Source organism: Ammodytes marinus (genome assembly GCF_949987685.1).
Source record: "Ammodytes marinus genome assembly, chromosome: 10".
Lineage (NCBI taxonomy): Eukaryota > Metazoa > Chordata > Actinopteri > Uranoscopiformes > Ammodytidae > Ammodytes > Ammodytes marinus.
The window spans coordinates 13,397,639-13,424,471 of record NC_137214.1 but is presented as its reverse complement, the minus strand read 5'-3'; the positions used below and the strand labels follow the sequence as shown (position 1 = coordinate 13,424,471).

General features: G+C 42.4%; 1 protein-coding gene across 3 annotated transcripts in view; it reads right to left on the bottom strand.

Moving 5' to 3' along the window:
• The window catches only part of mid2 (midline 2), a 94,213-nt gene extending 68,712 nt beyond the window's left edge, over positions 1-25,501 (bottom strand). For 2 of the 3 annotated variants that reach the window (XM_080035776.1, XM_080035778.1), the window contains exons 1-2: positions 25,267-25,501; positions 2,243-3,159 (exon numbers count right to left, since the gene is read on the bottom strand). In XM_080035776.1, the coding sequence (XP_079891902.1) occupies positions 2,243-3,103 (861 nt within the window). In that variant the 5' untranslated portion in view covers positions 3,104-3,159; positions 25,267-25,501. Of the gene's footprint in view, positions 1-2,242; positions 3,160-24,446; positions 24,581-25,266 lie in introns of those variants that run through there. The other variant, XM_080035777.1, reaches the window with a different exon arrangement.
• Positions 25,502-26,833: the final 1,332 nt, after the last annotated feature.

Sequence of the window (26,833 nt, the reverse complement as noted above, 5' to 3'; positions counted from 1 at the left end):
GGCTGAAAGACAATGAGAGGTGCTGAGCAGAGGGAATTTTGCTGACATGTTGGCGCGAAAGGGGGAAGCGAGAGACACATTTTTAGGCAGCTCAAATCATCAATAATACAGAGCGTGGGACTGCGTTAACACTGAAATAAAAAACAATGTTCTATACGCTTCTGAGAACAACACCGCTTGTTGTTGTGTTCAAAACCCAAATGAGGTGGATTCTTGTTGTGCATAGAATGGTTGCAAAGGTCTCTTGAAAGGTTGCTTACATCTTCTTACACTCAGACTTATGTAATGTAGAGATAACAAAAGCCCAAATGTGAGGCAATCCAAATATAGTATTCTTTCTGAAATAGAATGTCAGCCTACAAACATTGGCCTTCTTTTTCTACAGATGAAGCCCTGAAACTAAAAAGGGAAGAACACCGTTAGTGTTTTTCTCAGGTGTCCATTATTTCCCCTTTGTATGCCGCACAATGCCATTACATTCGACACAATCCAACCATGGAAACACCCTCGCACCCTCGGGACCGAAAACATCAATGGAATTAACTTAATCTGAAGGATTTTGGGGATTTACAGTATGAAGTACAAAGGATTATTTTAAAAGTAGGACATGTAGATAATCTACACAGTGATACTTTATGGAACTTACTTCATGGAACATGTAGTGTGTAACTTTCACCTATTCTGGGCAATACTAGAGCCTGCATAGACATACATTTGACTTATTTTACATTTAGTTTTTTTTGTATTTACAAACCATTACAGCAACAAAAAGGATAATTAATAAGTATTTTATCTGATCACTGTTATATCAGCCCCCAGTATACTGACTGCTGTCATATAGTGTTCTATCTGTGGTAGACAGAATTATTCACTTGATGATGGTCGATCAATGGTTTATTGTAGAAACAAGGACGCTCATTCTCAGGGAGAAAGTCACAAGGCTTTAACCAGAGCATGGTTATAACTGTGTTCCATTATGCCAGTAAACAACACATAAGAGGAAACAAACCAAACACAATTCGCTTCCTTCCCCATGCTGGAAGAGGTGAACAATAAATAACAAAATAAATCCAACAATTACAATCCAACTTAAATAGTCAAGTCACTTTACTTATGCAAGTGTAGTTTAAAATCAGTTACACTGCAAATAATTGTTTTTTTTTGGGGGGAAAAGGTGCATAAAGAGTTGTATATAAATACACAAAAGTCAGACAGACATTTTAGGCCAGCAGATGTGGCCGGCTGCTTTATGTCTTTAGTGGTGGAATAAGCTCCAGTCCGTGCCTCTCTCTGTTGTTATTCACCCTGATTCAGCAGTCCTGGACTTTAGGCAGAGCCACTGAAAGCTCAGTGGCCACAGGGAATGCCAGCTCATCGACTATTATAATGACGGCCTCCCCATTGCTCTCCAACTCTCTCTGTCCTCCTAACCAGCACACAATCCCAATTGTGTGTCTCTCTCTCCACTCTCTCTCTCTCTCCTTCTCTCTGTGTTTGTGATCTGTCTTCCTGCCCTTCTTGCTGAACAAAAGGCTTGTGTGAGTGTGTATATGATGCAACTGTGGCAGTGCTGAGAGTTCATAGTCAACAGAAATGCACAGACATACCCGAGGTAGGAACGGAAAGATTAAAGATTTTACTGTTTGGCAAACTGCAAGCAAAGATATCATAATGAATGCTGCAGGCAATAAACAAGAACCTCTTTGTAAGTATGGTAACAGATTCAAAGCTCAACAGTAAGTCAACGGTACCCTTCAATCGAACCTTGTTCCGAATGGTGACTTACCTTGTGTGTCAGCAAAACAGATTTAAAGGTCACTTATTATGCCAAAAGCACTTTTTCATGGGTACCCGCTGTTACTAGAGATTACAAAATTATGAGCGAAAAACACCCTCATTACTAACCTAATTTAGAAATAGATATGCAAATCTAACTGGCAGTTAGATTAAGGGCCAATCAGAGCAGACTAGACTGGGCTTTTTGGACGGTGGGGCTTAAAGAGATATCCTCTTAAAATGAAGCGTTTCATACAGAAGCTGAAAAAAGGAGATTCAGAAATTGCACTGTGAGAATTAAAAAGTTTTTTTTGGACACTACACCGTGAAAATATCTTTTTTAGTAGGAACCCAAATAACAATTTGAAACTCAAAATGAGCATAACATGTGACCTTTAAAACAATATAAAGTGGATACAGATATTGCTGCTGATGACATGTTATTTGAGAACACTCGATGACTTACCTTGAGCTTATCGAAGCGCTCGGTGAGTGAGGACACCTGGTGCTCGCGGTGGCGCCCCACCAGCTTGCAGAGGGCGCAGATGAGCTGGTCGTCCACCAGGCAGTACATGTTGACCTTCTCGTTCTCGTGCTCCAGGCAGGTCAGGCCGCGGATGTGCGTGTCGGGCAGCGGCTCCACCAGACGGTGGCTGGTGAAGGGCTTCTTGTTGGGGTGCGTGGCGCGCAGGCAGCGGTCGCAGTACGACACCTCGCACGTCACACACGTCTTGACGGCCTCCCGCGGCGGATCCTGCTCGCAGAACTGGCAGCTGATGCGCGGCTCCATCTTGGCGACCACCTGAGCCGGGCTGTGGTTTGCGTTGGTGTGGTTGGCGTGGTTGGTGTGGTTGGCGTGCGGGTGGGAGTGGCTGGAGGTGGCCGGGCTGCTGCGGGCGCTGCTACCGCTAGTGCCACTACCACCTCCACCTCCACCACCACCACCGCCGCCGCCTAAGCTGCCAATGGTCCCAGCTATTGTTCCGCTAATGGTGGCGGTGTAGGGCCGCTGCGGCTGCAGACGCCGGCTCTCGGTGGGGGAGTTGGGGCCGCTGAGGGAGGCCTTTTGAAAGCGGTCAATGATGTTCTGCAGCGTCACATTGCGCTTAAGGCCCTCCAGGCCGCGGTGATTCAGCGTGATGACGTAACGGCACGTGGGGCACTGAAAGGCCGAGACGGACTCGAGGGGCTTGCTGGTGGAGCAGTGGGACACCAGGATGCGATGGGCACAGTTGAAGCACAGGCTGTGGGCGCAGGGCAAGAGCAGAGGATCTTCAAACAACTCCAGGCAGATCGGGCAGGTCAACTCAGACTCCAGTGTTTCCATCTTCAGTTGAACCACTCTAAAGGTGACATCAAATCCCACAGAAGCTGGCCGATAACCTATAACACAAAGAAGAAAATCACATGTATGAGTATTTACAGTGACAAATTAAACAGGCTTCTAAAGGGGGAACTTCAACCTCACTGTGCTTTGGTCTTTGGAATAGGCTACATGTTATTGCTGTGCAATTACAATTTTCGTCTTCTTTTTATACGTATGTATGAATATGTATATTTAAATAAAACTATTAAAAAGACAGATTCCCTCCCACCCCACCCCCTCAAAAAAAGTCAAATGCATGATGTTTCCAAGTCAATGTAATTATTGTGTTAAATAATCGGATCTGAATATCAACCAAAATCATCGTGATCACGATTTTTGCCATAATGGACCAGCCCTTCTTGTTATGGAATACAACAGCAGAACATCTATGTAGTGTTATTTCAGGTCACACGGACTGGCCTGTAAGGACTCAACAGGAGCATCACACATTTTCTTGCACCGTGATGCACTGGCCGCTCAGCTTGCACAAAGTGTGGACTTGGCCTCCTTGTCGCAGCCTTGAACACATCACTCCTCCAGCAGAACTCGTATCAGAAGAAAAGGAATTACTGCACAAACACGAAGGAAAAAAAGATAAAGGGCCGGCCGACTGGTATGGGGAGGTTGTAAAAATCAATGGAGTGAAGAGAATAGCACGAGAAAGAAACAGACAGGTGCACAGCTGTCAAGACAGAAAAAAGTGGAACTTGTGAAACAGAGGACTTGGGCATTTTATTCTCTAACACCGTGACAGCTTCTCAGGATTGCATTTTCAACTCTCCACTGTTCCTCATACATTTAAGTTCCATCTCTTTACTTCTCCAGCTCAACCACACATACTGTATATCGCCTATATTTTTCATTGCTTCTATATGGCGTGATTAGCTCGACATAAAAAACCAATAAAACGCTTAACTCCAAGGACATTTCAACTTTTAAAAGTACGATCCCGACAACAATTCCTCGGGACATCGAGAGAAAAAAGGGCTTGAGCAAAACAAGAACATTTATTCCAGATCCTCCTCCTCTTTCTCCGAGCCCTACACATCCTAACACCTTGCAGCCTGCATATCAAGCGCTCTCCCCTGGATGGCCTTAAAACCACTGAGATGAAAAATCACCAATAACCCTCCCAGATTAGTGGCATAGGAGAATGCCCATTCCTTTAAAAGAAACAATGCAGGCAGCGTGAAAGTGCAGTACTAAACTGGTCGACCCCCTCCCGATAGCTGACAGCGACAATTTCATTAGGTTAGGTGGTTCCTGAAAGACTGCCCTTCGTCTCCCTTTGTGACAGTCATAAAGGATTTACTGATGATTATGGGTTTTACGGGTTATGACTAATGGAAAAATACTATTCCCCTTTGGGACATGGTTAAAAGTCTAGAGAACCACCTCGCTGGAGCTTAGTCATAAAGATGAGTAAGATCAGACACTAAAAATACAATTAACTCGTGGTTGGAAACGTCATCAAGAAAAGGGCAGCAGATACTACGGGTGCCTGTGTAAGTCTATTACTTAAAATAAAGAAACTTTAAACAAGCACCAAATATTGTGTTCAGGAGTATCTTCATTGTTTAGTCAAAAAAATCTGAGAAAAAAAACTGTGACAAAATTGCCACCACAATTTCTCCGAGCCCATGAAGATGTCTGTGACTATGTGAAAAGCTTGAGATTTGTATTTTACTGTCACATATGACATAGAAAAGCAAATCCTCACATTCAAGAAGGTTACAGTAAAGATCAGTCAATTTAAGAATACGTCAAACAAAATACATTGTATTGTACAATGGCAAATATTACTTATTATTTATATGTATATATATATATTGTTTTTTTCTCCTCTTTGATACTTTGTCATCCTGATTTTTGTTGTCTAAAATAAAATACCAATAAATTAATTTGTTAAAAAAATACAATTTGGGGGTTGTTCAGAGCGTCCCAGGCCCAGGCCCTGCAGCAGACCCGGGTTCGAATCCCCCCCGGGTCAGTTCTTTGCATGTCTTCCTCTCTTTGCACCATTTCAACTCTGTCTCTCCAAAATCTGTCTAATAAAAAAGCAAAAACGGCAAAAATATTTATTGAGTAATTTACCATATATTGGAGCTATATGACCGTAATCAGTTAAACCTGACTCGATAAAGATAATAAAAATTACAACTTGCTCCTGCTGGATTTTGTTATTCTCTTCCTATTGTATCTATATCATTGCTCATATTGAAAGATACATTGAGCTAAGTCTGCCATCCACAGCCCACTTCGATGTGATATTTTCCTAAGTAAGCATCACAATTAAAATCGCACCCGTGAAGGACAAGCTAAAGACAATACTATACTATCTAATTTTCACTAAACAAAAGTCTCCTGTGTTGTGCTGCAGCAGAAACCATGCCGAGACACCGGGCTGTGTTGAAGGCAAACATGATTTGAGCAGCAGATAAGTGCTTGGGAAAGGCACTCAACTGAAGAAAGTACTTATATACCTTCAGCGGTTTTGTTACCAAATTCATTATCTGGAAAATAAATAAATAAACTGCTCGCAGCCAATCATGCAGATATTACGCTGATAAAAGGCAGTGGGAAATTGTGCGTGTGTGCAAATAAGTCTGTGTCCGTGTGTGTCTGTGTGAGGCTGCACTTAAGCATTCGTTTCAGGTATTTTGTCTATGATAATGCTGTGTGTACGTGGGCACCCGCACATAATCTCACCCTCCAATATTCACCTTGGCTGCTATTTATCAGATGTTTTATGTGGTCGTTGAGAGAGAGAGAGAGAGAGAGAGATATGCAAGTTACCACAGTGCAAGCAAGCATGAGGCTCTGCTTCATTCCGCCAACAATAGGTCTAATTTATCTCCACTGTATCGGATAGTTGATAACCGGGGGCAGGCGGATGGAAATAACGAGAGAAACAGGATATGTGGGCGAGGAGGCATGGACAACCTTTAAGACCTTTTGATGACAAGCAAGGCCACTGGCCCCTCGCGTTGTAGGATCAAGGTGCAATACGACATAATCAACCCCATTCACCTCTAGCTTTTGCACTATATATAACCATTAGCCTGTACATTTCATTTGATTCAATCTGGAGCCATGGTTATTTCACTTCTTATCTGGAAATATTTTAAGTAAAGGTGGATAGGTGAACATTGTGTTTGATCCTATAAATATACTAAATGTTACTACCTTTTACTACTACTTCCTTAAACAATCTGTAAAATAAGCACACTAATGGCTTAAGCCTGAGCAACATTTCAGCTCCATGCTGACTGCTGATTCAGTGGCCAATGTCAAAAAACAGGAAACAAGGCCAACATACATTATATGCCTATCAGGATACACATTGATTCAAGATCATCAGGTCATTCATTGTATGTCCATGTGAATGTTGCTCTGGAATCAGGTTTAAAAAAGTGAATGCAACATAAGAACAAAGAATGTCTTTTTGTCACAGCACCTGAATAAGCATGACATCAAAATCAATACTTTGATATTACACTCCAGAAAAATGATTACCTACAAATCTTTCCATTTTCTCCATCAGCTTTTGACAAATAAAACAAATGGAGTCACAAACAACTCCCTCAGTTCCCTCCCTACTCACAGAAATAAACCATTTGTCATCACACACACACAAATAATAATTAAATATGCTGTGGGATTGCCCATCTGTCACACCAGTAGTATCATAGAGTCGATCAAACAGAAACCAAATCCTTTTGCCCGTCGTATCAATAGAGAGGTGAGTGTGTGATCCTCAGCCTGGCTTTGTGCAACTGTCCAATTCAAATGTTGACAGAATCACCCGTCACCCTTTGTTCCCTAGGACAGAGCTCGACAACGGCGCTTATGCTAACGCTAATGTGACTGTGTTTAACGGGGCATGGTGTTATAATTAACACCGGGTTTTAAACACGCCATAGACAGGCCCATTACGCTTCGGCTATGTCACTCTGAGGAAGCGACGCCGGCTATGATAGAAGCCACTTAGGGCCTGAAATGGCTGGCTCAGTTTGTGGTAAGGGCATTTTTTTTGTGTGCAGAGAAGCTGGTACATTTGGAAAAAAACTAAAACACACACACACACAGCCAGAGCGTCACATTTTACAAGCTCACACTCTCTCTGTCTCGTCTCTAATCATCTGCCATTCTTGTTAAAGGTGAAGTGTGCTCATTTGGACGGGGAACAGCTTGAGCTGGTGCTTGAAGACAAACAAACACACACACACACACACACACACACACACACACACACACACACACACGCATACACGCATACACAAACACACAAAGATAAAAAGACACACGTAATCATACCATTGAAAGGCACTCCATTCTGATCTATTATTGTGCTGATTACGGTAGCAAGCATTTTAGGTCTCACTTTTTACAAAAGAGTAAAAACATCAGGGGCATCACTGGGGAGACTCATTAGTCTGTCTGAAGACGAAAGACATTTTTTTTAAAGCACACACACACACACACACACACTCATTCAGACTTTGGTTCTGTGCTTTATACTTATTTGTGTGACATGCTCATTAAAAGGTGCAAAAACACACCCATGTGCAGATTGCCATTTTATACCTGTTGCTCTTTTTTCACTGGGAGATGGTGGGCTATGTGGACAGCTATAGAAAAAGATATGGGACATGTAGGCTACTGTTATTGGCTCTGATAACTTAGATGGTAATAATACAGTCAACTCCTAACATGTTAAAATTGGTTGAAATCCATTTATGAATGGTTAAAGGAATACTTCACCCATATCATTATAAAATCTCTATTATAATATAATGAATGAGGTTTGTCTTCCCTCAGTCTTCCCTTGGCCCAGCTGTCCTGTTAATCCTAACCCTGCATTTTCCCTTGAGTGATGTCACACAAAGGAAAATGTTGGGTTAGACAGTGAGACCATAAAACACTCAATACACCTTCATATTTCCAAAGGTGAAGTAGGTCTTTAATATCCATAGTTATTTTCTGTTGATAATACTAATTCCTATAATCCTAATTTATATATTCCCCAACATTTAGATTTTATGTGCCCAATGTGTGCTCGGCAATGGTTAGGGTTGTGTACGTGCGTATGTGTGCACCAGAGTATTTATTCTATGCCTCAGTTAGATCCTCCTAAATAGATGTGGCAGGAGCAATACATCTCACTACCAGTTTATGAGACATTACCCCTGGGAAATTCCTCCAAAATAGAAAAAAAAAACACTGATGCTACGGTGTCTGCCATTTCACAATGCTGCAAACCTTCAAACAATAAAAAGAGGGCTGTTTATTTAAAAGGCCCGGGCACGGTCCCCTTGGGTGTACGGATGCATGTGCTTGAATTCACTTTGTTTGACGTATATGCCATCAGTCTAGAAAAAGAAGGCATTCGTGGAACAAAGACGATTATCCTCCCGGCGCAAACAATTGGCGTTGTAAAAAAGCAAACTGCTCCCCACTGAATAGTAATCACACAGCTGCGCAGCCAGAACGGGAGCCTAAAGGACACTTGATGATGTCGGGATGACGGGGCAAACAGTGAAATTCACCACGCCTAGACCTTTTGAACAACAACAGACACAAGGACAGTCCCACTGCGCCGGTTATATTTATTCTGTTAAAGAAGCATTGTCAGGAGCAGAGAAGAGATGTGATCATAAATTTCAACGTGTCAAAAGAGTCAGAAATATTGGACTACATTAATGAATATCCCATTTTCAGGACACATATTTTATATGTTTTTTCATTACTGAATTGTGCAACTCGAAGCCTAATTCCCCACTAGGATCTAATCTAATCTAATCTAATTAGAATCTAATCTTATCCAGAAACATCAAATCCGGTTCTCCTTTGAAACATTGAGTTTAGAAAATACAGAATTTGCCAGTACTGACTGGACGCAAGCGATATGTCCTACTTCCTGCACCGAAAACATTTCACTTCAAAAGATAAAAAAGGACACGCTGAGGTGCAACCAGAGCCAGATGTTACACATCCATCAAACAGACCTGCTCCCCGGTAGGAAAGCAGAATAAAAGATTACTTCCAGGAAAAGGCTTTGCTTCAGTGCAAGGTAGATTATAATGTTACTAACAAGGACCATCCATGCATACACATCAATGTGTGGATCCCTAACATGCAACCCACACACACACGTTGAGCCCATAGTCACCACTCCAGTACATGTAGCATTTATCAGTGACAACTGCCTCAATCTCACCACTGTCAGAATCTAAAGCATATCAACGTTTTTTATCGTCAAATCGACGGATTATCTGACACCCATTCATTCCCCCGTACCCAATCCCTCCACCCGCACTCCCACTACGCTCTCTTTCCTAAGTGTGCCTGGAATCTGTCCATCTCACTGCAGGCCGTCAATCATAGCTTCATCACAGTGAAGGAAGAGGAGCAGAAAAGAGTTGAGGTTTAAAGGCTCCAGAGAGCAAGAGAGGCAGTAAACAACAGCAGCAGGGGGTCTACCATCTTCCCTTTGCAGAGGTTTTGGAAAACACGCCCTGGCACAATGCTACGTTTATACCCGTGGGTTGTTAATACTGGGGGGAAAAAACACATTTATTTCGTCATTATGGGAAAATGCTACCCATTGTCATGACTTCAATTTGTTTATTTTGTAGCAGAGTGCTTCTATTAGTAAAAGGGATTTGGTTAAACATAATTGACTATTGCGTGTGAAACTAATAGTTTAAAACAATTTAGATATTAGTGAATTAAAGCCACAGGTAGTGAGCAAATTCACAATGTCTTTTAATATACTGAGGGGTGCAATATGCCACCAAAGTCTAACAGAGTAGTCCGAGCTCTAACAACCTTTTTATACAAACAGTTCTATTGTTGTGGAGAAAAAAAAATGAGACAATGGTGTTTTATCTTACTGCATTTCATGGCAGACAAACTTTGTTGATATCAGACAGATAAACAAAAAGATCCATCATTCAATAGATTGATAGATGGATAGATTGAACGATTAAATGAGAAGATCAAGTCAATACTATCAGAGCTTAGCTTAGCATAAAGACTAACCCTGAATTCCACATTGACTACTCTTTCTTTTAACTATACTACACAGTGCAGCAGTCCCTAAAAAGTGTTTTCTTTGCATACAATTTCCATTCGTTGGTGTTTCAATTGAGGGCGATAACACAAAATGTTAACCCCAGTGTGCATTTGTGCCATAATTCTTTGCTATGGGGGTCTGCTAGCGGTCAGCTGCATTCATACCATCAGGCTGATTCTCCACACTGGTTTGGGGCTGAACAAAGACAGATGCTTCTCAACTGACAACCCCAGTTTGTAGTATGTGACCTCTGCTGTGGACCTGTTGCAAACAGCTATACACAGGTCAAAAGTTATAGATGCTTATAACTAAATGAAGGCTTTCTCCACCAACTTGCTTTGCTCATGTGAAAAATGCAAACACATTAGTAGTAAAAAAAACAACTGCCTGAAGTTGTTCTAACATTATCCAACAAGATGTCTTTGTTTGTTTTCTCTCTGCCTCACACCACCTTTTTCCAAAATAAAGAGCTTTTATTCATTACTTTATGAGGTAACCAAATACCGTACCTTAGGCACACACAAGTCTTTCCACTGAGAATAACTGGCCTGTTTGTGTCAGTTTGGTAAATCCCAGACCTTCACACATTTTAGACGAGGAGGCACAGGTACTTATCAAGGGTGCACACATTCAGAATGACTAATAAAAACACCCAACGCCCACTGCGGCTCTGCTGTATGAAGACTTTCAGTGGCAACCATGTTAGCAAACATAAACCCCCTCAAGCTCTGGCCCTAAAAATGGCAAAATGGCATGTATCCTAATCACCTCAGCTGAGCATTTAAACCAGAGAGAAACGGGACATTGTTTGAGTGGCTTTGGTGGAATTCGGTTGATTTAGTGGGCTGAGAAGCTGGCATTTTTCAGAGGGCAATTTATTTTAGCATTTGGGGTCTAATGTACCCACAAGCATAAGACACATGTCAGGACCAGGCACTGCTGAGCTTTGCCAGACATCAAGAGACTACAGACTATTGACCGCTATGGTTTTGGAAAGAGGAAGTGGGGCAGCCCGAAAATATGAGAGCCCTCCAGTTGACCAGAACTGTACATGTGATTATAAAAGCTAGGATCAAGCAGCACATGAAAGTCGTTGTGTTACATTTCCGTGCAGCCTTTCTGACGGGAGCCATGTGTCTCAATGCAGCTGGGATAAAAAGGAATGCTTCAGCATATGGGAAACTGGCAAGGGTTCCATAGGACGCCCCCTTCATTTTTTCGCTGTTTCCCCTTCATCTTTTCCTCTCCTCTTCCTCTACTCTCATTCCTGTTCCTGCCTCCACTTGCCAAATCTTTCCCCTCTCTCTCTCAATTTTCCCCTGTCTTTTCCTGCCTCTCTTTCTCTCTCTTTCTCTCCCTCTGCAGCAGACCTGAGAGCGGGGCTGGTTTCACCAAACATGTGATTCCTATTCATAGAAAGTAAACAGTAATGCAGCCAAGCCGGTGTTTCCATTTCACATCCAGTGCAGTTGAGTAAGCTGGGATAAGCTTAACCCTCTCCCTGCTCCACTGGAGACAGCTTTTATTACAAAAAATTAAAAGATCATGTAATGTTGCATCTACACATCTCAGCGTATTTATACATCTTATATCATGTTTTCTTCTCGTCAATTTACGATTGGTATGTTAAGGAAATTGTCTTAAATAATCTTAAAGAAGCTGCAAAACCGATTGGAATCTTTTTTGGAGAACTTGTTCAAAAGGATGGTGTCAGGCTGACCTGCAAGAGAGTCCTTACAAGAGAAGCATTGCACATTTTAAAACACATTTTCAGCAAAAGCCAGTTTGTCATTTGTCTGGGCAAGATTTTGACACGCACCAAGGTCAGCCTGCTCTCACATCAGTAGAGACTGAAAAAAAAGGCAGCAGACAGAGCTGCGTCTCACCAAACAGTAGCTTTCACATTCCCCATGTACCAGTGTTAGCTCTTGGCAGGGAAAGAAACATGGGAAGGGACTCTAGAGACAAGTTATCTGAGTTCACCATACTGTGCCCCGGTTGATCTATTGCATGACACATGACTCCGAAATATTTGACATGAATGATATTGGCATGGTAGCAGCCGTGTGTGTTGGCCTGATTATTATTATGAATTGGATGTCATGCAAAGAAAGTGTTGACATGATTTATTGTTAGATGGTATATTTATTAAGCAAAGACATGCTGACATTTAAGTGTGACATGTACAAGCCATATACTGAGTACATGTCTTTGTATAAACATGAAGAATTAAAAGTTGAAAATACTGTGAAGAGTAAATATCGATAGAAAGCCAATCAAGCGTCATTTCTACAATGTTCGTAAAAAATTGGGATTTGTTTTCCAAATCCGCTTACACTTTTTGTCATTATACAATAAATAAAAATGGTGTTTGCATGTTAAACTTGCTTCTAAAACGTGTCATAGTCTGACTATGAAACAGAGGGGTGGTTTAATGTGCCATGCTTTAGAATCTAGTGTGTTAGTGGAGTTGCATATTCTTCTGCCTACGTATATTTAAATTTTGAGTGGTGCAGCCTTGCCCTGATTACATATTAAATTGGCTTTGGGATCATGTGTTTGTAATCATGTTTTTTCTTCACATGTACCAGTGTTTGTTTTGTCTATATGTTCACATGCGGTAGTGTCTCACATTGTGACAGAACCATATGGCTCTCCAGGCTTATCACTGTGTAGTGGCAAACACCCACGCTAATACTCACAGCCCTATTTCTTTCCTCATTTTTAACATATTGTCAGCAGTGCTGATGAGGGCTCCATTGTGTGAAGGGCATTTGCTGATGCAAGACACTGAAAAAATCAAAATAAACAATCAATTCTCGTGAAGCGCGAGGCCTATCCAGACTAATTGGCTTAATACATTTATACATGAAAGCGGATATAGAAATGAGATTTTCACAGGGTTGTGACAGTGAGTCGGGGGAGAAAACACCTCCTCTCATTTACCCTCTGCCTAAAACTTGTGCCTGTGTTACAGCTTGGCATGCCTGTGGGTAATAAAGTAAATACTGTCAGGCGTCTTCTCATCAGCTCTCTGAGGCTCCTTTTCGCCGGGGCGGGGAGCCTTATCAGGCCTCAACACAACACTGAGTAGCAGCCATTCCCCTCGCCTCACTTCATGCCGCTTCCATTATTCATGTGCATTTACCCAGGTGTGAACATTACCGGGATCCAGAAAGTTGGCAGAAACAGCTTATTAGATATTTAGAATCCGGCTGAGCGTGCTGGAGGGAGGAGAGGGATGAAGAGTGAGGGAGAACAGAGCTGCAGCTTACTGTCAACAGAGGTGAAAATGTCATCAATAAGCAGCAGGCTTCAAGCCCCGTGGCTAGTGTGTTGCGGGCAGTGGGGTGGGGCGGCGAACTATTGACTGGAAATCAGGGTTTTGAACTGTTACGTGATGTTCAAGTGGACAGTATGTAATGCCTTCCAATATTTTTCTGTTATTGGAGCACACTTTCAGAGCTCGGATACAATTCTACTTTGACATTTTAGAATCATTATTATATATATTTGTTCTCATAAACATATATAAATAGTTTTTTTTAAAAGGTGCTATGAGGAACTTTGAAATATTTCTGAAACAGTTTTTCCTCTGATGATCATAAATTACATGTAACAGCAAACGAGACCATCAGTACAAAAAATGCTTTATATAATTTTTCTTAACACCTTTGTCATGGGTACGCTGACGCTCACCCAAGAACAACAGCCATCATAGTAAAAACACTACCACTTTCGTCCAAAGGGGGTGCAAGAAGGAACAAAAACTGAAAGTTCCGATCATCCCTGATTTGCTATGTCTCGCTTATTTTTTCAGTTTAAAATACTGTATACTTTCTTCTTAAGCTCTAATTTTATCACTAGCCTATTGAGAGAAACTGTGAGAAAGTTTGCCCACGTACACAACGAATATTGACTTACATTATCAAAGCCGGTTCACCTTGAAGATTGTCCAAGAGCTACAGCATTGATTCAGTTGTATTTCCTATGACTAAGCTCCTCAGAACTAGCCTGGCATTCCCAGACCTGCCACTAGGCGCTGGCAAATTCAATTTGCTGCGCCTCTCCGTTGAAGCTTTTTCAAAAAGACCAGAAATCTGGGCTCACGTTTCAATTGGTTCTATCTAATATGGGCGGGCCAGAGCCCTTTGTATGGTACTCTGGGGAGGACGTAACCGGATGACGACAGTAACGTGCATGCGACGTCGAAGCCGTGATAGTAAACATCAAAGATGGCTGCGGATATGTTGTGCGAGTTTGAGACTGCTTTGGCCTCGACCCTTTACGATTTGGAAGATGATGGCACTGAAATATTTCATTAGCAAGTAAGTGGAATGTTCTGTTTTGCCGACCGACCACGGCAAACGTTTAATTTAACAGTTTAACAGCTGTTCGCTAAACGAACGGGGCTTACGTCACCTTGTGCATCGCTCTGATTGGTTGTAGTGCTATCCAACTGCGTGCAGTGGCATTTGAAATGCACGAGTAGGAGCCGCCCCTTGAGTTGAAAATTACTATTGATCGTGGCCAGACCCTCTATCGTTCAAGATATCAGGGTCTGGATTTCCAGGCTACCTCAGAACTCCAAAACTCAAAAAATTCTGAGCAAAAACGATTCCCCTCCATGTATTGATTTAACTAAAATGGCATAATATGAGACGAAAGAGTGGAAAAGCACACCCTGCAAAACATGAGAAATCTTTTCACTTGCCTTACAGAAAACAATCTTACTTGTTTTGACATTTTACACCAATTCAGCTTAAAATGTTCAATATTTTCATCTCACTGTGTGTATTTGCTCATGGTATAAGAGCATGGAAAGTTAATGGCTCACCTTTTACTGGTGTATCCTATATATATGTAAATTGAGTCTGCATCATGTGAAGAAGCAATCTAGGCGCCATATAAACGACACTCTAAGCTTCCGAAAAGGAGCATCTTTTCAGTGGGAAATTGCATTCCCGGCCCCTGTACACTTGCATTAGCCTGGAAAGACTGTCACCGAAACAATAGCCCCCACCCCCCTTTATGAAGATTGACGATATTCCAGAAAAGTTTGTCCCATCGTGAAAAACAGCTGACACCATTAAATGCATCATATTTGTGTAACAACAAATGAGCAGGCTGACTGATCCGTAAGGCGCGGGACACTTCATCAGTAGCATGCCAAACTGTATTAACAAACTATGTCATCCCAGTTAGTGTTATCGATTGTGCAGGAGGCTGACGGCCAGCTGGGTCAATACTGCGGTCTCAAAAGCATCAGCAAACCCTGACTGCTCATACAGTATGACAGTTGTCCTTATTAGGAAACATCTCGTAGGAAAATTGACCCGCTGTAACACTGAAACTACAATGGATTTGTCGACCTGAAAATGACATTGACAACTTTTCCCCCCTGACTGCAGGTATTTTGTAAGATATGAAAGAAACAAAATGTGTCAGGAAAGAGGAAAACCTACACCCTTGTTGCAGTTACAGATTCTGGTGTTGTGCTTGTGGTGATATGATGTAGATAAAGGAAGACAAAGAGTCAAAGATAGAATGTCTGGGTAAAAATTAATCAGAGTCCACATATTTATATGTGTGAATGCGACTTCATGTGCTGCACACTGTTTGCTAAATACACAGGCAGCTGGGGGTTCAATCTTCCAAACTGTCTGCACAGCCTGCCCGCCGAGGAAAACGCATTAAAAAAAAAACGGCTGATACAAGATAGTGCAGATATAAGACTTGTCGGGAGTTGAATCATGGCTGAATCATCCGTTACCTCATTACACACAGCCGGAGCAAGCAACCTTGTTTTGGGGACGACTCCGTCTCCCTCCCTTTCTCAATAGAGGAGTCGGGGAGAAAAAATAAAATGTGTGAAACGACAAAATGAAATTGACAAATCCATATTTTAAACCTTTAGATACATTTTCCATTCCGGTGCCTTCAGTGCAAAGCAAAAACGCCTTGCTACCTGCCACACCTAATTCTGCACGTTGTAGGACCATGTGCGCCCCTCAAAGTAAATGGGGGTGCATTTATCCAGAATTTGTCATAACCGGTAAATACAACCAAACTGCACCGAGCCGTCAGCAGTGAAAATATAGGCTGCTTGAACAAAAGCCGTCAAACAGAAGCTCTAAGTATGGCATTCAACTTGGGTCAAAAAGTCAGTACCCTCCCAAACATAATACATCAAGGGAAGCTATCTGCCACTTCTTCTGCAATGAATGGTGCCATTAAAGCTGGGGTGGAGGATTTGGGGAGAAAATGGCAGTTGGGATAGAGATTCGAATCCAAATACCTCAACCGCTCCACTTGTTCTCTTTGGTCCCTCCCGTATGGTCCCTCCCTGACAGGCTCTACACCAACACAGTCATGCCAAAGTGAAAGGACAGTCCCAACAGCCAATAAGAACAGAGAATCGGAGCCTCGCTCTGATTGGTCAAAGTGTACAGCTCATGTTAACTTTGACCAATCAGAAATCACAGGTGTTTGTGATGCGTTACTAGACTTTTTTTTTGTTATTCATCACGGCACAGTGTCATGGAGAATGAGAGGGGAAGAAAAAAATACAGAAGTAAATATAAGGAAGGGAGGTCGAGAGAAATCAGGTCAAAATAGAATACACGCCTAAAGAGAGAGAGAGAGAGAGATAAACAAAAAAAACAATAAAAGAGCAAGAGTGGATAGGTGGGAAAACTTGCCATCGGTGTGACCCCAGGGAGGGGGTTCCTGTCTGCTATCTTGGGCTTCACGCTCAACAAAGTCACAGCCTTCTATTTATACAGCACTGTAATGTTTGGCATTTCCTCGGAAGAGGGGGGGAGAGTGTGAGCCATTGTTTTCCTTGGCTGCCATTCGATGGGCTCAGCAGGCAGCCGCGCGCCAAAATGTCAGTGGCTTACGGCTCTATTTGTTCGATTAGTTTATATGATCACTGATGAACACAATCATTCGTTCCCTTTTTCGAGATGGGGAAAAATCTTGTTGTGAAAAGAAAGCGGTGCTGAATCGTCATGACAGAGTTTTTGTTTAACATTTTTCTTGTCTCTCCCTTTGCGAAATATTGATATGAGAAACGTTGTATGTTACCGCTGTGTACATCCTGATAGAGGCAACCTCTCCCCATCCCACTCTTCACCCCCCCGCCGCTGCTGCTGTAGCCGAAGCTGACACAAATCAATAGGTTGTTAGTTAAACAATGGATGCCCAAACACCGCCGGCATTTTTTAAAAATAGCCATTCCCCCAGGGCACGGCAAAAAACCATAGAGCATAATTGTGAAGGTTAACAATGCCTATTGCTACATCGCTATAACTGAACTCAACTGATGGCCTCGAGGGCTGGTTCACAAGACCTTCAACTCATAGTTAGTATGTTGCAATATAACCCACTGCAGGCACCGACAGACAATCAATATTTAGCAGAGTGTTGGATGAGAATGTGTGAGATTCCCAGTGATCACTGTAACTAACCTACCAGCAACCAGCAAGAGAGGGATGAAGCAGCTATCAGAAGCTGTTCTTTAAAAATGCCTGCCAAATGCAAGTGTGCATGTGTCTGTCTGTATGCGAGTGCACAAGTGAGTGGAGGATGGATTTTTTCTTACCCTCCTCTAGACTAGCCCCGTGACTTTTTGTCTTTGCTCTATGTTGTGTGTAGCTATTAACGGCTCACCAGGATAACTCCCGACATCTTTGAAGTTAAAAAGAAATTTGGTCTTTTCATGCCTCCTCCTGTTTACACCTACCCTCTCGATCCGTCTCTTTGAAGATGTTTCTTTCTCTCTCTGCCGTCGGTTTTGAATGCCCAATCCCACTATTATTATCACTACTGCATCCTAGCCAAAGCTGGCATTACTGAAGAGATTGTTCATTAAAGTGAGCTTCCCGCCTCTGTTAAATGGCCTAGAAATAGAAAAAAAGAGTAAGTAAAAGGTTTCCACTATTGTTAGAAATCTTAATGAAAACAATCTATTAATGCAGTGACATGTCGAGAAGAAGAGGGTTGGAATTTTGGTTGTATTTGTTTTCACTGCTTTAAGGTATGCATTTTCTAGAAACTATCATGAACCTCCTGAGATAATCCTTTATGTTGAAAATCAATGGCGGCATTTTTTATGCTCACATGCCGTGATGTTAACATTTATTTATTTTATTTTAAAAGGTGCTCAAGAAACTTTAAAATATTTCTGGAACAGTCTCCTTTTTCCCTCTGATTATCATAAATGACATGACACATCAAACGAGACCATCAGTGCAATAAAGATATTTTTATATCGTTTTTCTTAATGCCTTTGTCATGGGTACGCTCAGACCAGAAAGTACAGCTGGCGGCGTAGTGAAAACACTACCACTTTTTTCCAAAGGGGCCGCTGGAATGAACAATAACTGAGAGTTCCTCAGAGAACCTTTAACATGTGTAGTATTTGCTCACAGGCCACTCCACTTTTTCCCCGGGTCAGCAATCCACACCTGGCTCCAGCATCCCCGCGAGAGGAGGTGTGGTGCACTCCACTCCACCCAGCAGAGAGGCTTCTGGGTCTGGGCGGCGTGACGTTAGCACTGGGCCTTGATCCCAAGCTCCTGGTGCCAGCAGGTGAGATCATGGGAAACACGTGTGTTACTGTGGGAGCAGCACACAGGCAGCTGTCTGTTAACTAGCATGGTGGGAGGCTGGCTGCCTCCTCAGCTCAGCTGCTGCTGCTGCTGCTGATGATGATGTTAGGCTGGGGAGGAAAAGCCCTCTCTCTCTCTCTCTTTCTGATTGGGTGGATTCTTAGGATTTAGAAACAAGATTGTATTGTCTTTTGGGGTGTGTGTTTCTGACATGTCAGAGCAACAGGACAAGCTCAAGCCTTGTTCACACCTGCAGTTAGTTTCCATCCAGTTCACACCACACCCAAATATTTCTTCAACAACATTTGTGTATTTGGTTGTTTAGGTTCATGTTGTCAAGTTGGCAATGTTTATCAAGACCAAATTAATTAAAAAGGAAAATCCTAAAGTTGTTTAATCATTAGACATACTTTTTCAAGTTCGAATTATTGGCAGTCTGTAAATTAATACACTAATTAAATGTCTACATTTACGTATTGAAAGATGTCACAAGAGCTCAACAAGGATGTTTACCGTTTATAATATTCTACAAATACATTCCTAACTCCTCATACACCTTAAAAGTTAATTTGCGCTTCCTACATCACCATAGCTATCCAAACAACTGAATAACGCTTTTATGTGCAAATGGGCTCTAATACTGTCTCTCCATACATAATTAAAAATCTTCATTTCAAATCCATCCTTATTGAACTAAGCATTTACACTCTCTTTCAATGTGTACCCTTCTGCTAAGTAACTGGAAGTCACATTTTACGACATCCAAGTACATTTATTCAATGTCCTCCGAGTATGAATATCTTCTTCGCCTCACAAGGCAAACTGAAAAGTGGAGCAAAGTGACCAAATGCTGCAGCATCAACATCTCTTCATATGTTCTTGGTGCGGATGCAGCCTTATAATAAAGACATTGTTGTTGTGGCCATTGCACCTGTCCAATAAGGTGCAATCCCCGGCTGATGCAGTTTTAGATGGTACCACTCTCAAGTCAATACAATTAAGCTGCAGCAGGAGCAATGGGGAGTCAAATAGATTCCAGCCTCATGGGGATACCGATACAAACCAATGCTGTGTAATCCTATACTGTACAAGCCCTGCAGACATTTAGCCTTTTACACCAGGACAACACAGCCAATACATCTCTATAAAAGATATCTGGAGTAACGTTGGTAGTCGGTTGGAGATATGCTCCACAAGATAACTAGTTACTATTCTGGAACTGTGTACTATATGTTATCCATGTGTACAGCACTGGTGTATATCTCAATGTCGTTTAGGTAAACTGAAACTGTTTGCCATTGTGTTAGGTGACAATGAGCATGTTTACATGCACAGCAATACTCGGATATTAACACGGTACAGACCATATTGGGCTGAGTAACATGGAGATGTAAAAAAAGAAAAGAAAAAGGAAAGAAAGGGCCAGTAGTTGGACAATGAAAGACATGGCTTAAATAACTTAGTTCTATACTTGTCCTCCTTCATGCCTTTAGTATATTCGAGTCTTCATGTGTTTCAGATTATGGGTTTACATACTCTATTTCTCTTTCCTTGTGGAGTAGGTTGTTTGAATCTGACACAGAGGAGCCTGTAGCTGCAAACTGAAGCCTGGGCCCCTGCCTGCAGCTGATTTGCTTTCATTGGGTTTACCTTCAGAGGCTGGACCATGACCATGTTCTCTGCCACTACTAGTTTGTCATCTGAGCTACCCTGGCCTCTATGCATGTAAAGTTATAACCTATAAACATGGCTTCAAAGCATGTGAACCATTCCTGGCATAGCATATAGAATTTGCCCTAACAAAAATGGTTTGCATTAGCATTAGTAAGCCAAGCTGGGGTCTATATCCTCTTGTTAGTGGTCAGGAGTGGTAGTGCAGTTAAGTCTGTTCACTTCTGGTACGGCATTTTCCTTCCTAAATGATCCCACAATTTATTGTGTTTTCTAACATATTGCTAAGTTGCCTAGCAGAAGCCAGAACAAAAAAATGTATGCACGCTCGATCAGGTTTTGCTTTTAAGATATCAGTCTGGAAAACAACAGAGTCCACCAGGGATCAATTGAGAGAAATGTGAAGCCGGACCAATCAGCTACTATGGGATGTGGATAAAAAGATATTGGGAATGAGCACCACATTTGGTTTGCAGCTCTGTTTATATACTGCAGACTGAATTCAAAAAGCCATTTAGGTTTATGATCCCACCAGCCAAAGCAAATGTCTAGTGATCCTTGCCAGACCACAGTGCGCAAAAAATGGACTTAATAGGCTAGCTTTAGAAAGGCTGACAGTTTAGAACAAAAGCATTTACATTTGTGGTCAACTATAACAATTTGAGAAAACCAGTCTTTAGTTTTGAGAGCAGCACTCCAACAAAATGTATTGGCCATTCTTTATTTCTTTGTTCTGCTCAGTGCATGTCAGATGATAAAACATCAGTCTGCTAGATGTTTAACGCCTTACCAGCATAACCATACAGTCACGTAAGTATTGTTTTTTTGGGCCAGGAGGTAAAAAAGTTAAGCAACATAGTGCAATGCCTGACTACTTATGTATCTGAGAGACAGGCTGTGCCTCCGTTGGCAGGGATCTTCATTGCACTCAGAGCAATGGAGAGATCAAAGGAGTCTGGGAGACAAAAACAGGAGGCAATCTGTCACACCACACATCCATCCTTCCATGCAATGTCTGCCTCCAACTCCCGCATTCATTCCCTTCATCAATTCTATATCACATAGAAAAACATTTCCTCTGATAATGAAAGCTCCCATTGAAAGACTATATCAGCAATCTGGTAGTTACATTCGGTTTTTGAACAGCCCATGACTGACGACCACAGCATTCAAATATACATTTTATGCATAATTTCACCTCAGTCGTGGCCTACAAATCATAACTGTGAATAAAAAAAAGTGAGTCATTATTCCCGGCATGAACAAGACTCAACTTGAGTTTGTTTGACTGATGTGGAGGCGCTCCCTGAAAACCATTACTGTAACTGGGTTGCCAGGTATTGCCAACTTTTTGTGACACACCTTAGTCAATTGCAGGGAGCAATTTAGTTTTTTCTTAATCTCATTAAAAGTGGCTGGTAACGCCTGCAGAAATGTATCTGCTGTTTTGCCTGTTTTGACACTTCCCGGTTTTGCATAGCGAGCCACGCTTTGTTTTCCCTTTACTTTGCAGCTGTGCCAACTGTTGTGTTTAATATGAATATTTTAACAGATCCCTGTGGCTTTCGCTGCACTTTTTACACTTCAATATGTCCCATAGATATGATATGAAAAAGAGCGCCCTATTACAAAACAGACAAATACGAAATAAATTGCATTTCATCCTATACCAAAATAAAACAAACCTAACACCATATTCCAATAAGGTCTTCCACTGATAGTTCCGGCCCAACATTTTATCGATGCAGAAGACTTCTCTTAGCTCATTTACTCTCTGTATGGGCAGAAGCAATATGGCCTGTGGTAAAAAACTCTGGATGATTTAAGGGACAATGCCTGCTCACTCCAATGATTCATTTCAACCATTGAGAAGAATTTGTGGAATTGCTGTGGTCTGGGGTTGTTGCAGAAAGCACCGTGACGAATGGTGGGATGTGTAGTAGAGGAGGGGCAGGGATTTTAAAACATCAGGGGAGCATATCCATGGCTTCTCTTGGTATGTGTGTCAGCTGCATGAAACTACTGACCACCTCATTGAACACACACCAGCGTTCTTTATGGCTTGCCCTTGTCGTCGTGAGGGTCAGATTATATAATGTAATAATATTAGGATATTACTGGCAGCGGAATTACCTTTTATATTATCTGTTTTAAAGTTGCCCCAAGGTGAATAGAAGCCTTTTAAGACTTTTAATGCCACCAGAAGTATGACTTGTGTCACATCTGATAGAACAGGTCTGTGTAACTGGGTTAAAAATAATGGCACACACCTCATTATTCCGCTAAAATGTCTCAAGTCACTTGATGGAAATACTGTACGACTAGAGGGCAATCGTGAGATATTTATTTAGAGTTGACAGTGCGTGCGGGAGACCAAATGAAACCACTTGCCTGTCAGTAATAACATTGCATTTCCACACTCCCAAAACAGCACAAGGCTTGACTGTTAGAAGCATAGAAAAGCTTTGTGCTATGATGAACAATGTAAAAATGATTCTCTCTTGATCCATTGAATTCAGTTGGACAACATACATCAGTGGACGACAATGTTTTCTTTGAAGCTATACAGCTTTCCCCTTAATCCACTTGCTGTCTTTTTCTGGGAGAATTTCACACACACACACACACACACACACACACACACACACACACACACACACACAAAACGACAAACAAACAAAAGGTTAATGGCGGTTAAGGCAGACATGAAAGAGTCTGCTTCGCAATGCAGTGCACCTTAGAGCGCTGACAAGGAGCTGCACACACACTGTTCCCCCAGGGGAGAGAAAAGAGAGAGACTGAAAGAAGTGGATAAAGGAGGGAGAATGGACAGATGATTGATGGATGGATAAACCAAAAGAGAAATAAATGAGAGACACTTAGAGAGAGAGAGAGAGAGAGAGAGAGAGAGAGACCTAAGTAGAAACCTAAGATAGACAAGTGAGGAAAGAGAACCTATGGCTCTTGAAGGTATAGCAGCCCGGAGCCACTGACTCGCTTGTTGTCTAACTGGGATGGACGAGTACAGCAATGAGCGTGCCAATGTGAAATCGGCCTGATGAGCCATGTTGTCTAATGGAATGAGACAGGCTTTGAGGCAATGCAAAAAAAGAAAAGAAAAGAAAAAAAGAAAACAGAGCTAGGTAAACTAGTACTACAGTGCGCTTAAAGACCATGCACAGAGCTGATTGGGCTTGTGCTCTTTTTAGACCACCTTATCATGGTCTCTCTTCGCACGAACGGATTGCACAGAGAAAGAGAGAGGGAGGGAGAGAGAGAGAGCGGGTGAGGGAAAGAGAGAGAGAAAGAGGCAGTGGATTTTGGACTTAAGATTCAGCAAAGACCTGACCTACAGATTTGAAGTACAGGCTCGAAAAGAGAAAAAAAAAGTCCCAGCCAACAGCCTAGCAGCAGACGTTTATCTCACAACAGTGGTGACCTTCCCTGGTATACAGCTACACAACACTCCAGCATACGGAGGCATTGACAGCAGACAGACAACAAGCCCTGTTTTCCTCACACTGTCAGCTGAGCTCAGCAGGATCAACAGAACATAGCTGAGTTCAACATTTGGCATCCCAAACCACATGAGCTGAATGTTGCGCAGCGACACTTCAACAATCTCCCGACAACTTTGTGCTTTTCATCGCATATTGACAAGTTTTTAATTCCGGGGGATGCTACCTATTGAAAGCTAGTGTTTTTCTAAAAATGACACATGCACATCTGCCAAACTACACTGGTCGAGTGAGACCGTCGTCTAAAAAATGTGGAAAGTGAAAAAGAGGAATGGACATTCAATTAATTTGATAATGCACAACCATCACCTCCCAACTCCCATACTAGGCTTGTATCGGAGGAATGCTGAGAGGAACTTCAGAAGAAAATGAGAATATACTGTATAATTGCAACCATTTCAGTGTGACTATCAAATACTCACATCCTCCAAAAAGGTTAAAAAAAAACACAGTTCAGGATACTGCTTTTCTGTCGGAAAAAAGAATTACCGAGCAAGCTGGGCAGTATGAGGGGTGCCATAGGGACCCTATATCATTCCAAGTGTCTGTGTTTTTGAATGGCACACAAAGCCTTTAGATCCCCAAATGAGGCCGTAAGACCCCTAAAATAAGCAGAGGGATGCACATGCCAGTGAAACTGTTCCACATGACAGCAACACATGAATCACTCTGCTTAAATCCCACTGTAGTAACAATAGTATGCATCCTCTGGAGCAGGAGCACCCAAAGCAGGGTCCAGGGGGGCCACCTAAAGGTCCTATGGGAGTTATAGCAATGTGCAGAAATATTTGATTTCACTAAAATCATCCCAGGGAAGGAAAAACACACCTTGTTTATTGTATAAGTCACTCTAAAAAATAATGCATTTTGGCAGCCTGTATACCTGCAACACTAATCAATAAATGGCTTAACATTAGAATTAGTCCCGCTTGTCTTAACAAGACACGAGATACCCTGTTCATAGAGTTGTTTAAGTTGCAGCATTACACCAGCAGCCGACTCTAGACACGCATTTATCTGTGGTCCATTCAGGGGAAAGCTTAAACAGGGCACATCAACAAAATCCCCAAAGGGATGTTGGGAAAAAAATAACCACGGGCTCCCGTGTGTCTATTCCCGGGCGCCTCTATCTCTCTCTCTCTCTCTGTCCCCCCCGGCGCGTCTGTCTGTGCGCTTCCCCGAACCTGAAGCCAGCAGCACAACCAGACCCAGCCAGACACTGTCAGACAAGGAGACACCTACCAGCTTTACGCGCCGAACTCTCTTTTCTTCTGTCATCTTGAAAGTAGCCCCGAAATGAAGTTGGTAAAAAGGAAATTGACAGATCGAGATGGATGGACCGAGCCGCGGTATACTGGTGGTTGGCGACTCCTTCTCCAAAAAAGTCTGAACCACAGGACGTAAAGCAAAAATGTTAAAAAAATACCAGCTGGACGCGCGCACTCAGTAGGCTATAGTGGGGCTGCACCGCTCCGCTGGCGACAGCTCCCAGGCAAAGCGGAATATTCAACTTTGGAAGAGAAAAAAAACGAGAGGGGAAGAGGCGCACCGAGAGAGAGAGAGAGAGCGACAGAGAGAGAGAGAGAGAGAGAGAGAGAGAGAGAGAGAGAGAGAGAGAGAGAGAGAGAGAGAGCGCAGCCAGACAATCACAGGAAAGCGGCTCCTCCTACCCACACAATACAAAAAGCAAAAGCCAGCAGATAGAGAGGCTTCAGTGCGTTCAGCTGAACAGACACGTAACGCCACACTGTTACTGTAGCCCCCGATAATGTGCACGTCAGCAGCGGCATACTGCACGTCACACTCTTTTAGTTAAAAAAAAAAAAAAAATGTGTCTACTCTGGACCATCATATTTTAGGGCTGAGGGAAAAACATGTGACACCATTAAACAAACTATGGCTTTATGGAAATGAGTGACCTCGTTACCCCACCAACCAAGCAGCGCTGCTGACCAGTACCAAGGGTCAGACATTGGGGTTGCTAACGGTTTCATTCTGGGCCAGTCGGAGCTACATGACAGTGTTTTTTTTCCAGACCGGATGACGAATGAATTAATGACCACATATATCTCTTTTCATTTTTCTAATCCTGGGGAATGATGCAACCCTGGGTAATAAAGCAGCCGGGCTTCAGATACTGTAGGCCATTATAAAATCCTGCGTTTTTCATTACTATCAATAAGTAAAACATGGAGGTAATAAGCCTACAGTGCCATGTTCAATTGCAAAAAGGCCCCAAAGGCAAGACAATTAGAATATTCATAAATTCAAACTTGGGCAAAAGTGGTTTATAATAATGGCGATATCACGCTTTAATTTCGTCGGATTAATTACTCGGTTCTGTGCCCGTGAGTGTTTGGTCTTTGTGTGAGTGTGTGCGATAGCCTACTCCTTCATGACACAGTTTGTCTGCTATTTAATGTATGTTTTTATATGTCCCACATTTTCGTTATGCTTCCATCAAATTTCTATACGATATTAAACACGGTGGAGACAAACAAATAGAAAATTACTGCATCATTGTTGTTAGGAGGTGGGGGTCCCGTCTGTGTCTGCAGGTGTGTGTGTCATGTGTGTGTGTGTGTGTGTGTGTGTGTGTGTGTGTGTGTGTGTGTGTGTGTGTGTGTGTGTGTGTGTGTGTGTGTGTGTGTGTTTAGAAACACTGCAGAGGGGTTTGGCAGAGCACACTGCTCTAGCGTGCTGTTGCTGCTCTCTGCCACCCTGTTCTGCACCTGTGTGACCAATCGCAGCTTGTAATAGCATTTGTCGTCTGTGCATGGCTGTCTGAAATAGGCCAACGTGCTGTGTG